Genomic DNA, 13,250 nt, shown 5'->3' on the forward strand with positions numbered 1-13,250 from the left:
ACATGAAACAAGATGAAACTAGCTGAAACCAGTCACTTACGATTCCCACATGACAGTTTCTTGTCATTGTTAGTAGCTATCTGGCCATCCAGAATCACGACAACTCTCAGATTTCTGCCCCGTTGAAGAGTACGCGCCGTTTTCGTGACGTTACCAGCTATCCCATCTATGTAAAACCAGAATGTAGATCAGCGTGGACTGGGAAATGGAAAAACTTCCCTTATATAGGATAGGATTTGTAACGATGAAGATGGTTATGATTATATAAAGAATCATTTTAATAAAGTGTATACTTTAATCACTCAAATATCTAATAAGAAATGCAATACAACACGTCTGAAACAAATACACAGCTGATATGTCAGCCTTGATTCTAACCACAACCAGAGGAGGATCACCACATGGTAAATGGACAAATGTGTTGAAAAATGTACACCGGGTGTTATATTTTCCTGGCTAAGGCACATGTCACATGTTTAGTTCTGTCCTTCGTTTGATAAACAGGCGGAACAGATGTTGTCTCTTCTCCTGCAGTCATATTCTGACTGAAGTTTGATTTTCCTCGTTGATGTAACCCAAAACCAGATTCTAACCAACTCAGATACGATCATGGAATATATTCTCCTGCAGTCATATTCTGACTGAAGTTTGATTTTCCTCGTTGATGTAACCCAAGCCCAGATTCTAACCAACTCAGATACGATCATGGAATATATTCTCCTGCAGTCTGACTGAAGAGTATTTCTATCCTAGTTTGTTTCTACTGACTGAGCCAACAGATACGTAAGTACCCAGTCTGTTTTTTTTAACACAATATCTTTCCGTCACATTCTGACTGAACTTTGTTTTTCCTTGCTGGTCCAGCACCAACTGAGGACATGTCTCGAACCATGGGATAAAACAAACGCGGAATATTCTCCTGCAGTTATAGATCAGACTCTAACAGTGGAGTCTTGCTACCGTAGTTTGCTCTTGCCTGGACAGGAGATAGATTACATACAGCACAGCAGATACTCTACAGAGATTCCAACCAAGACTCGGATATAATCACTGGATTAATGTATTCTTCTACAGTCACCCACATGCTACAGTATAGTTTTCTTTCCCCTGTCTTGACAAGCAGATAGTGTACAGCCCCGACCAGGCTACTTCTGATCATGGACTACAGTCAGGTCCAAAAGTATTGTCACCCTTGATAAAGAGGAGCAAAAAATAATGTATGAAATAAATTATGCAAAGATGGAAATATATTGTATGCAAAAAAAAAAAAGGGGGAAATTATAATATTTTATACTAATACAATTGCTCAGAGAAAGAGATTTTGTTTGTTTAACAAGTAATACAAAATAAAATACAAATCATATTATTGTCACCCCTGTTTTGAATACTTCAGTACCTTTATGGAGAACACGTTGAGAGGCTGACATGTTGTACAATGTCCTGCTATTGGGTAAAGTTCATGATGCCGTTGACCTTAACAAGGACCCCAGGACCAGCGGATGAAGACTAGACCCATAACATCAAAGATCCACCACCATATTGTACTGTAGGAATGCTTCTGTTTTTTTAAACACCAAACCCACCGCTGGTATGCGTGGCCAAAGAGCTCTATATTCATGTCATCTGCCCATAGCACCGCTCGGCGTTCCAAGTGCCAGTGCCGTTTAGTAAACTCCAGGCGGTGCTGTGGTCAGATAACATGAAAATAGAGCTCTTTGGCCACGCATACCAGCGGTGGGTTTGAAATACTGAAACTTCAACCCAACCCAGTCCCCAGCCCAGTCCCCAGCCCAGTCCCCAGCCCAGTCCCCAGCCCAGTCCCCAGCCCAGTCCCCAGCCCAGTCCCCAGCCCAGTCCCCAGCCCAGGCTGTGTCTCTTCCAGCTGTGCAATTATCCACACGAGATAGCTCCAACTAGGCCAAACACATGTCATATTCACCGACACCACCCAGCCACAGCCCAGCCCTAAGCTCACAACACACAACTCTGTCACAGCCCAGCCCACAACCCAGCCACAACCCACATCCCAACCCAGAGCCCAGTACACAGCCCAGGCCTAAGCTCACAACACACAACTCTGTCACAACCCACATCCCAACCCAGAGCCCAGTACACAGCCCAGCCCACAACCCAACCACAACACAGCCACAACCCAACCACAACACAGCCCACAGCCCACAACCCAACCACAGCCCAGCCACAACCCAGCCACAACCCAGCCCACAACCCAGCCACAGCCCAACCCACAAACCAGCCCACAGCCCAACCCAGCCCACAGCCCAGCCCAGCCCACAACACAGCCCACAGCCCAGCCCAGCCCAGCCCACAGCCCAGCCCACAACCCAGCCACAACCCAGACACCACCCAACCATAACTCAGGATCTGTGTCTCTTCTAGCTGTGTGCTTATGGACACTGTGAGGGAGGATTAATGTGCTGGTCTGGTATAGTGTATCAGCAGTGGTACTCAGACATCCATCCCACTGTGTCTAATGCCGCAGTCTCCTTAGTCCCTGTAATGTGCACTACTTTTGACCAGGGCCCTGGTTGTACACTATGGTACTATATAGGGAATAGGGTGCCATTTGGAACGCAGTTAATGTCCCTGCTTACTATAAAACACAGAGATGTGTCATCACTGGAACATGAGTAAGGATGATCTGTTGGGAGATGGATACAATGGATAAATAATGAGAGAGAGAGTAGATGAATGTAATGTCATGTGTGGGAGGGAGGGAGGGAGGGAAGGAGGGAGGGATGGATGGATAGAGGGTGTGTAGGGAGGGTGAGTGTGAGGGAGGGAGGGAGGGATGGATGGATGAAGGGAGGGAGGAAGGGATAGAGGGTGTGTAGGGAGGGTGAGTGTGAGGGAGGGAGGGATAGATAGATAGAGGGTGTGTAGGGAGGGTGAGTGTGAGGGAGGCAGGGAGGGAGGGATAGAGGGAGGGATAGAGGGAGGGAGGGGTGGATAGATAGAGGGTGTGTAGGGAGGGTGAGTGTGAGGGAGGCAGGGAGGGAGGGATAGAGGGAGGGATAGAGGGAGGGAGGGGTGGATAGATAGAGGGTGTGTAGGGAGGGTGAGTGTGAGGGAGGCATGGAGGGCGGGATGGATGGATGGAGGGATGGAGGGTGTGTAGAGGCAGGAGATGGGAGGCTGGTAATGTCTGTTGTGTTAAACTATTGTCATGTATGTACGTATGTATGAAAGAGAGTATGTGAAGAAAAAAAACAAATCTGAAATGATTTTTATATAAAAAAAAAAAATCAGAAATTATTGCTTATGGGTACCTCCATGTGTGTAAAATATTACTGTACTCAGATTTGTTATTTAAAGATTTTAGATGTGTATTAAAATGTGTGTTTTTTGGGGGACAAAAAAACTATCCATTGTTTAGCTGGAATGGAATGTTGATGTACTTTATATTTCAATCAAATGTATTTATAAAGCACTTCTTACATCAGCTGATGTCACAAAGTGCTGTACAGAAACCCAGCCTAAAACCCCAAACAGCAAGCAATGCAGATGTAGACTGTGATATGGGGTTGTCTCACCTAGCTATCTTAAGATGAATGCACTGTGCGTCACTCTGGATAAAATGTAAAATGTAAATGTTTTACATACAGATTTCATAATTACTGTATTGATTCAGAAAAAAAGATGTATACTGTATATATTGATGTCACACATGTATTATTTGTACAGTTCTTAGATCCATGTTGTCACATTATAGGACATATATGAGGATTGTCTTTCTGACATCTCCCATTTACTGTAACCAGTAAATCTGATGATTCATAGCAGTAAGAGAGGGCAGTATAGATTGTAGTTTCAGGCCTGCTCTTCTTCCTATTCTCTTGTCCCAGTAGATGAAGTAGTGCACTATATAGGAACTAGGTTACTAAAGTAGTGCACTATATAGGAACTAGGTTACTAAAGTAGTGGACTATATAGGAACAGGTAACTAAAGTAGTACACTATATAGGAACTAGTCTATAATATGTGGCTGGTTATTGAATAGTAAATAAATACAAGTGATGGCCATTTCCTTCCCAGTGAGCTGCAACCATTAATGTCATCCTCACTCTATGGGCCTTTGGTAGCTAGTAGTGACTATGTGACAAGGAGGATTTTTCAGAGGAACAGGCTTAATCTGTCTTTTTTATTCCCCTTTACCCAGTGACTTTTATTGTCCTGAACCTTAATCTCCTCTGTCTCCTGCAAAGCTGCCGGAAGGAGGGATGCTGGAGGGGCTGCAGCATGATACAACCTGATACATTTTTATAATTTTGCCCCCAAAATGATATTCCTTCCTGTATGAACAGACATAAATCATTCAAAATACTACACCAGAGAGTATAATTTAGCCCCGGAGAATCACTAGTTATACTACACCAGAGAGCATCATTTAGCCACAGAGAATCACTAGTTATACTACACCAGAGAGCATCATTTAGCCCCGGAGAATCACTAGTTATACTACATCAGAGAGCATCATTTAGCCACAGAGAATCACTAGTTATACTACACCAGAGAGCATCATTTAGCCACAGAGAATCACTAGTTTCTAAACAATTGCTTGGGATTACATTTTATCACAAGCACTTACAGTCGGGAAGACTGCAATTTGGGCAGCAACTGTGCCAAATATAGAATAGCTTGTTGCTTTGTAGTTTGTGGCCATAGACAAATAATCCATAGAATAATTTTGGAACCTCTAACTCTGGCAATTTTGACTGTTAAAAGAATACTTTGGGATTTTGGCAATGAGGCCCTTGATGTACTTCCCCAGAGTCAGATGAACTCTTGGAAGTATCCCTTTAAACTCATGGGTACACTAGCAATGGCTGCCAGTCCTGTCAATGGCTGCCAGACCTGTCAATGGCTGCCAGTCCTGTCAATGGCTACCCGTCCTGTCAATGGCTGCCCGTCCTGTCAATGGCTGCCAGACCTGTCAATGGCTGCCAGACCTGTCAATAGCTGCCAGTCCTGTCAATGGCTGCCAGTCCTGTCAATGGCTGCCAGTCCTGTCAATGGCTGCCCGTGCTGTCAATGGCTGCCAGTCCTGTCAATGGCTGCCAGACCTGTCTATGGCTGCCAGTCCTGTCAATGGCTGCCAGTCCTGTCAATGGCTGCCAGTCCTGTCAATGGCTGCCCGTCCTGTCAATGGCTGCCCGTCCTGTCAATGGCTGCCAGAACAGCCATCTATGGATTATATTTCTATGGTTGGTTGTGGCTGTCAGTTTTCCTTCTGCAAATTTCAAAATACAATTACGAGAAAAATGTAGTTTGGAAGCAAATCCCTACTGCTTAAAAAAAAATATATATATATAAATCCTTTTTTTCTCAACAACCTTTGATTGATTCTGAATGAACAGCACTGTTTTTCAAAGTATATATATATATATATACACAGTACCAGTCAGAAGGGTGGATACACCTACTCATTTAAGGGTTTTTCTTTATTTTGACTATTTTCTACATTGTAGAATAATAGTGAAAACATCAGAACTATGAAATAGCACATATGGAATCATGTAGTAACCAAAAAACTGTTAAACAATTCTAAATATATTTTATATTTGAGATTCTTCAAAGTAGCCACCCTTTGCCTTGATGACAGCTTTGCACAGTCTCGTGTTTATCATCGAAGGAATGAGCGTTACACCGAGGCCTGTACTCTGGAGCGGGATCGATTTGGAGGTGGAGGGTCCGTCATGGTCTGGGGCGGTGTGTCACAGCATCATCGGACTACACTTGTTGTCATTGCAGGCAATCTTAACGCTGTGCGTTACAGGGAAGACATCCTCCTCCCTCATGTGGTAACCTTCCTGCAGGCTCATCCTGACATTAACCTCCAGCATGACAATGCCACCAGCCATGCTGCTCGTTCTGTGCGTGATTTCCTGCAAGACAGGAATGTCAGTGTTCTGCCATGGTCAGCGAAGACCCCGGATCTCGATCCCATTGAGCACGTCTGGGATCTGTTGGATCGGAGAGTGAGGGCTAGGGCCATTCCCACCAGAAATGTCCGGGAACTTACAGGTGGCTTGGTGGAAGAGTGGGGTACCATCTCACAGCAAGAACTGGCAAATCTGGTGCAGTCCATGAGGAGGAGATGCACTGCAGTACTTAATGCAGCTGGTGGCCACACCAGATACTGACTGTTACTTTTGATTTTGATCCCCCCCCTTTATTCAGGGACACGTTATTCCATTTCTGTCTGTGGAACTTGTTCAGTTTATGTCTCAGTTGTTGAATCTTATGTTCATACAAATATTTACATAAGATTGCTGAAAATAAATGCAGTTGACAGTGAGAGGACGTTTCTTTTTTTGCTGAGTTTATATATACAGTATATATATTAATAGTGTACAATCTGTGTGTCTCTTCACTGGGAATAGATGATCATGTTGTTTTTATTACTCTCATTTGGTCACTGTCAGAGTAGCATCATTTCAGTCATTTGGTATAAAAAAATGACGTACAATTGGATGAAATTCATTTCTAAAAGGCAATTGTTTTAAAGATCCTGCTGTGTGAAAATCTCCAAAACGCCTTTTCTCAACTGTATGCCACTACGCAAATGCACCCGCTGGCTCCAGGTCATCTATAAGTTTCCCGACAAGCTAGGACTGCGGTGTAACGGGGCGGTGTTGCAATCTGCTGCAGAGATAGCCTGTGGAGTTCTGTCTTACTATCCAGGTCTGTACCCAAACAATTCGAGCTTCTACTTTTAAAAATCCACCTTTCCAGAAACAAGTCTCTCACCGTCGCCGCTTGCTATAGACCACCCTCTGCCCCCAGCTGTGGCCTGGACACCATATGTGAATTGATTCCCCCCCCCCCATCTATCTTCAGAGCTCGTGCTGCTAGGTGACCTAAACTAGGACATGCTTAACACCCTGGCCATCCTACAATATAAGCTTGATGCCCTCAATCTCACACAAATGATCAATGAACCTACCAGGTACAACCCCAAATCCGTAAACACGGGCACCCTCAAAGATATCATCCTAACCAACTTGCCCTCCAAATACACCTTTGCTGTTTTCATCAAGATCTCAATGATCACTGCCTGCATCCGTAAAAGGGCTGCGGTCAAATGACCACCCCTCGTCACTGTCAAACTCTCCCTAAAACACTTCAGCGAGCAGTCCTTTTTAATCGACCTGGCCCGGGTATCCTGGAAGGATATTGACCTCATCCCGTCAGTAGAGGATGCCTGGTTATTCTTTAAAAGTGCCTTCCTCACCATCTTAAATAAGCAGGCCCCATTCAAAAAATGTAGAACCAGGAACAGATATAGCCCTTGGTTATCTCCAGACCTGACTGCCCTTGACCAGCACAAAAACATCCTGTGGCATTCTGCATTAGTATCGAATAGCCCCTGTGATATGCAACTGTTCAGGGAAGTTAGGAACCAATATACACAGGCAGTTAGGAAAAGTAAGGCTAGTTTTTTCAAGCAGAAATTTGCATCCTGTAGCACAAACTCAAAAAAGTTCTTGGACACTGTAAAGTTCATGGAGAATAAGAGCACCTCCTCCCAGCTGCCCACTGCACTGAGGCTAGGAAACACTGTCACCACCAATAAATCCACTATAATGGAGAATTTCAATAAGCATTTCTCTACGGCTGGCCATGCTTTCCACCTGGCTACCTCTACACTGATCAACAGCCCTGCACCCCCTGCAGCAACTCGCCCAAGCCTCCCCCATTTCTCCTTCACCCAAATCCAGATAGCTGATGTTCTGAAAGAGCTGCAAAATCTGGATCCCTACAAATCAGCCGGGCTAGAAAATCTGGACCCTCTCTTTCTAAAATTATCTGCTGAAATTGTTGCAACCCCTATTACTAGCCTGTTCAACCTCTCTTTCGTATTGTGGGAGATTCCCAAAGATCGGAAAGCTACCGCTGTCATCCCCCTCTTCAAAGGGGGAGACGCTCTAGACCCAAACTGCTACAGACCTATATCTATCCTACCCTGCCTTTCTAAGGTCTTCGAAAGCCAAGTTATCAAACAGATTACCGACCATTTCGAATCCCACTGTACCTTCTCCACTACACAATCTGGTTTCAGAGCTGGTCATGGGTGCACCTCAGCCATTCTCAAGGTCCTAAACAATATCGTAACCAGCATCAATAAGAGACATTACTGTGCAGCCATATTCATCAACCTGGCCAAGGCTTTCGACTCTGTCAATCACCACATTCTTATCGGGAGACTCAACAGCCTTGGATTCTCAAATAATTGCCTCGCCTGGTTCACCAACTACTTCTCTGATAGAGTTCAGTGTGTCAAATCGGAGGGTCTGTTGTCCGGGCCTCTGGCAGTCTCTATGGTGTGCCACAGGGTTCAATTCTCGGGCCACCTCTCTTCTCTGTATACATCAATTATGTCGCTCTTGCTTCTGGTGATTCTCTGATCCACCTCTACGCAGACGACACCATTCTGTATACCTCTGGCCCTTCTTTGAACACTGTTTTAACAAACCTCCAGACGAGCTTCAATGCCATACAACTCTCCTTCCGGGACCTCCAACTGCTCAACTGCTCCAAAATGCAAGTAAAACTAAATGCATGCTCTTCAACCGATCACTGCCTGCACCTGCCCGCCCGTCCAACATCACTACTCTGGACAGTTCTGACTTAGAATATGTGGACAACTACAAATACCTAGGTGTCTGGTTAGACTGTAAACTCTCCTTCCAGACTCACAGTAAGCATCTGTCACGGCTGTCGTAAGAAGAGGACCAAGGTGCAGCGTGGTGAGCGTACATACTTTTAATAGTAGATGTCGCCAACAAAACAATAAACAATACCAAAACAAACCGTGAAGCTTAAGGCAATGTGCTATCAAACAAAGATAACTTCCCACAAAGACAGGTGGAAAAAAGGTCTACCTAAGTATGGTTCTCAATCAGAGACAACAATAGACAGCTGCCTCTGATTGAGAACCACACACAAAGAAATAGAAAACATAGAAATAAAGAAACTAGAATGCCCACCTTAGTCACACCCTGGCCTAACCAAAATAGAGAATAAAAGCCTCTCTATGGCCAGGGCGTGACAGCATCTCCAATCCAAAATTAAATCTAGAATCGTGTTCCTATATTCCTATCCTAAAACTGACCACCCTGCCGATCCTCGACTTCAGTTACAAAATAGCCTCCAACACTCTACTCAACAAATTGGATGCAGTCTATCACAGTGTCATCTGTCACCAAAGCCCCATATACTACCCACCACTGCGACCTGTACGTTCTCGTTGGCTGGCCCTCGCTTCATACTCGTCGCCATACCCACTGGCTCCAGATCATCTACAAGTCTCTGCTAGGTAAAGCCCCGCCTTAACTCAGCTCACTGGTCACCATAGCAGCACCCACCCATAGCACGCGCTCCAGCAGGTATATATCACTGGTCATCCCCAAAGCCAATTCTTCCTTTGGCCGCCTTTCCTTCCAGTTCTCTGCTGCCAATGACTGGAACGCACTGCAAAAATCACTGAAGCTGGAGACTCATTTCACCCTCACCAGCTTTAAGCACCAGCTGTCAGAGCAGCTCACATATCACTGCACCTGTACATAGCCCATCTGTAAATAGCCCATCCAACTACCTCATCCCCATACTGTATTTATTTATTTATCTTGCTCCTTTGCACCCCAGTGTCTCTACTTGCACATTCATCTTCTGCACATCTACCATTCCAGTGTTTAATTGCTATGTTGTAATTACTTCGCCACCATGGCCTATTTATTGCATGACCTCCCTTATCTCACCTCATTTGCACACACTGTATATATACTTTTTCTACTGTATTATTGACTGTATGCTTGTTTATTCCATGTGTAACTCGGTGTTGTTGTATGTATCGAACTGCTTTGCTTTATCTTGGCCAGGTCGCAGTTGTAAATGAGAACTTGTTCTCAACTAGCCTACCTGGATAAATGAAGGTGAAAAAAAAGAAAAAAAAGAATTCATTGGGAAACATATGTTTACATTGCCAGAGCAAGTGAAATAGATAATAAACAAAAGTAAAATAAACAATATAAAATTGACAGTAAACATTGCAACCATAAAAGTTCCAAAATAATAGAGACAATTTCAATCATCATTATGTCTATATTATTTCAGATAAATGTACTAAGTAAAAACATTCAAAGAATTAAAAAAAAATACATTTCTAGTCATCAACACATACTTGAATAAATCCTTTTTGAAAACATGTAATGGAAAAATGATGTCTCTCTCTCCCTCTCTCTCTCTCTCTCTCCCATTCTCTCCCGCCCATTCTCTCTCTCTCTCTCTCTTGCCCCCCCTCTCTCTGTCTGCCCTAACAAACTATGTGAGACACCCTGTGGTGCTCCCAACTCCCAAGAGTGATTATTATAAGAAAATTCCAACCCTCAGGTCGTTATGTTCAAACTCCTGAGGTCCTTATCACGTAAGGGTTGAATCACTGCCGTAACAAAACAACGTTCCCTGGTGAACTTCTACAGAACGTATCCAGCTCCTGTCTCAAAGCCAGAGGAGGGAGAGAGGAGGAGGGAGAGAGGAGGAGGAAGAGAGGAGGAGGAGAGAGAGGGGTAGGTGAAGAGTGGAGCAGGTCGAGGAGGGAAGGGAAAGGGGGATAGAGAGAGGGTCCAATCAAACTTCCTCCCGTGTGTTCTTTTTCTTCTCCACCAATCGAAGTTCCTTCCATGTGTTCTTTCACTCCAACATCTGTGGATGTGGCTGTACTGTATGTACTTTCCACTCACCTCCTGTGGATGTTCTGTGTGTTCTATAGCCTGTTCTCATGCTGTTTTCTGTTCTGTTCCACCAGGCTCTGCTGGTCCTGGCATCTCCCTCTGGACCTGGGGTGCGTCGGGGGCTATGGTGAGGACATGTGCCTCAGCGGGAGGACTGGATGTCATGGAGGAGATGGATTGGGGCTGCGGAGAGGATTGGATAAAGTGTTGGAGAGAGGAGGGCTGGGCACAATGCTTGGGAAAGAGAGAAGACTGGAGAGAGGGAGGGCGAGAGAGAGAGGGCAGGGAACTGGGACAGGGCTGTGGCAGGAGACAAGGCTTGGGGGAGACCTGGGAGGCTGGTCATTCACCCTGCTGGTCCTGCTCCTCCTCCTCCCCCCGGTGTTCCCCCAGTGCCCTGACAGCTGCCACTGTGTGTGGGAGAGCAGCATGGTGCTGTGTATGGACGCTGGGCTCCGTGAGTTCCCCCAGGGCCTTCCTCCGGACACCGTCACCCTCCACCTGGAGAGGAACTACATCCGCTCGCTCCCTGAGAGCGCCTTTAGGCAAGGAAGATAACAATTGTCATTTTTTATTCACCTTCACCTTCATTATTGTCATTAGTTCATTTAATAAATGTATTCATTGATTAATTAATTCATATTTATTTTTCTATTTCTTTCATTACAATTCATATCTGGCTCCCAGTTTGGTTTTAGTTCCAGGTCTAATTATGATGTTTCTGACACTTCCTCTTGTTATATACCTTCCCTTCAGGGAGCTGACCCACCTGCGGGAGCTGTACCTCTCTCACAACCGCATCGACACCCTCTCCTCCGGGGCCCTGCGACACCTGAGCTCAGAGCTCCATCTCCTGGACCTCTCCCACAACCAGTTACGCCAGGCCAGCCGGGACGAGTTCGGTTCCACGCGGGCCAAGACACGTCTCTACCACAACCCGTGGCACTGTGACTGTACCCTGCAGGAGCTGATGGAGACGTTAAATCTAGAGCCGGAGACGGTCAACGGGATTGTGTGCGAGAGCTCGGTGAGGAGCGCCGGGGAGGTGAGTCGCTGGGAGGATCCAGGGGGTGCAGGGGAGCACGCCGGTCAACCCCTGGTTAAGTTGCTCGACTCTGGGGTGAACTTCTGTAATCTCCAGCGGAAGACCACGGATGTGGCTATGCTGGTGACCATGTTCGTGTGGTTCTTCATGGTCATTGTTTATGTGGTCTACTATGTGAGACAGAACCAGGCTGAGACCAGAAGACATTTGGAGTATCTGAAGAGTTTGCCCAGTCCGAGGAAAACACTCACGGAGACAGACACGATAAGCACTGGTCTCTGAACTATTTATTTATTGCCTTTATTTAATCAGGTAGGTTATTGAGAACACATTCTCTTTTACAAAAACAACCAAGAGAAGGCCTACGAAAAGGCCGTAGAGACAATTCATGTCTCTGTATTGGGACAGAGCTTGTTAATTGAAAATGGACTCTATAACAACTTTGACTTTAATTAAATGATTACAACATTTTATTTTTTGTAACTATTGGATCTTTTCCATAATTATTTATATATTTTTTGCCCTGACTACATTTATACAAAAAAATATGTTTTTGTATTCACTTGGCATATGCACAGCTTTAACGCTGTCCAAATGGACAGAGAAAGACCAGAAGAAGAAAGAAACAGTGAAGACTGTCAATATTGATCAGTACCTTTCATCTTCAATACTGGTGGCTTTCATCATCAATACTGGTGGCTTTCATCATCAATACTGGTGGCTTTCATCTTCAATCCTGGTGGCTTTATACTGGTGGCTTTCATCATCAATACTGGTGGCTTTCATCATCAATACTGGTGGCTTTCATCATCAATACTGGTGGCTTTCATCATGAATACTGGTGGCTTTCATCATGAATACTGGTGGCTTTCATCATCAATACTGGTGGCTTTCATCATCAATACTGGTGGCTTTCATCTTCAATCCTGGTGGCTTTATACTGGTGGCTTTCATCATCAATACTGGTGGCTTTCATCATCAATACTGGTGGCTTTCATCAGCAATACTGGTGGCTTTCATCATCAATACTGGTGGCTTTCATCATCAATACTGATGGCTTTATACTGGTGGCTTTCATCATCAATACTGATGGCTTTCATCTTCAATACTGGCGGCTTTCATCACCAATATTGATGGCTTTCATCATCAATACTGGTGGCTTTCATCATCAATACTGGTGGCTTTCATCATCAATATTGATGGCTTTCATCGTCAATACTCGTGGCTTTATACTGGTGGCTTTCATCATCAATACTGGTGGCTTTCATCTTCAATCCTGGTGGCTTTATACTGGTGGCTTTCATCATCAATACTGGTGGCTTTCATCATCAATACTGGTGGCTTTCATCATCAATACTGGTGGCTTTATACTGGTGGCTTTCATCATCAATACTGGTGGCTTTATACTGGTGGCTTTCATCATCAATACTGGTGGCTTTCATCATCAATACTGG

The 13,250-nt window shown here is 44.8% G+C and overlaps 1 protein-coding gene across 1 annotated transcript in view; it reads left to right on the forward strand.

The window, feature by feature from the left end:
• The window catches only part of LOC129851517 (leucine-rich repeat-containing protein 3-like), a 14,887-nt gene extending 2,618 nt beyond the window's left edge, over positions 1 to 12,269 (forward strand). Inside the window, exons 2-3 of the mRNA XM_055918138.1 lie at positions 10,826 to 11,296; positions 11,508 to 12,269. Of these exons, the coding sequence (XP_055774113.1) occupies positions 10,887 to 11,296; positions 11,508 to 12,078 (981 nt within the window). The 5' untranslated portion in view covers positions 10,826 to 10,886 and the 3' untranslated portion in view covers positions 12,079 to 12,269. The remainder of the gene's footprint in view (positions 1 to 10,825; positions 11,297 to 11,507) is intronic.
• The last annotated feature ends 981 nt before the right edge of the window (positions 12,270 to 13,250 follow it).

Source organism: Salvelinus fontinalis, chromosome 3 (assembly GCF_029448725.1).
Source record: "Salvelinus fontinalis isolate EN_2023a chromosome 3, ASM2944872v1, whole genome shotgun sequence".
NCBI classification, from domain to species: Eukaryota; Metazoa; Chordata; class Actinopteri; order Salmoniformes; family Salmonidae; genus Salvelinus; species Salvelinus fontinalis.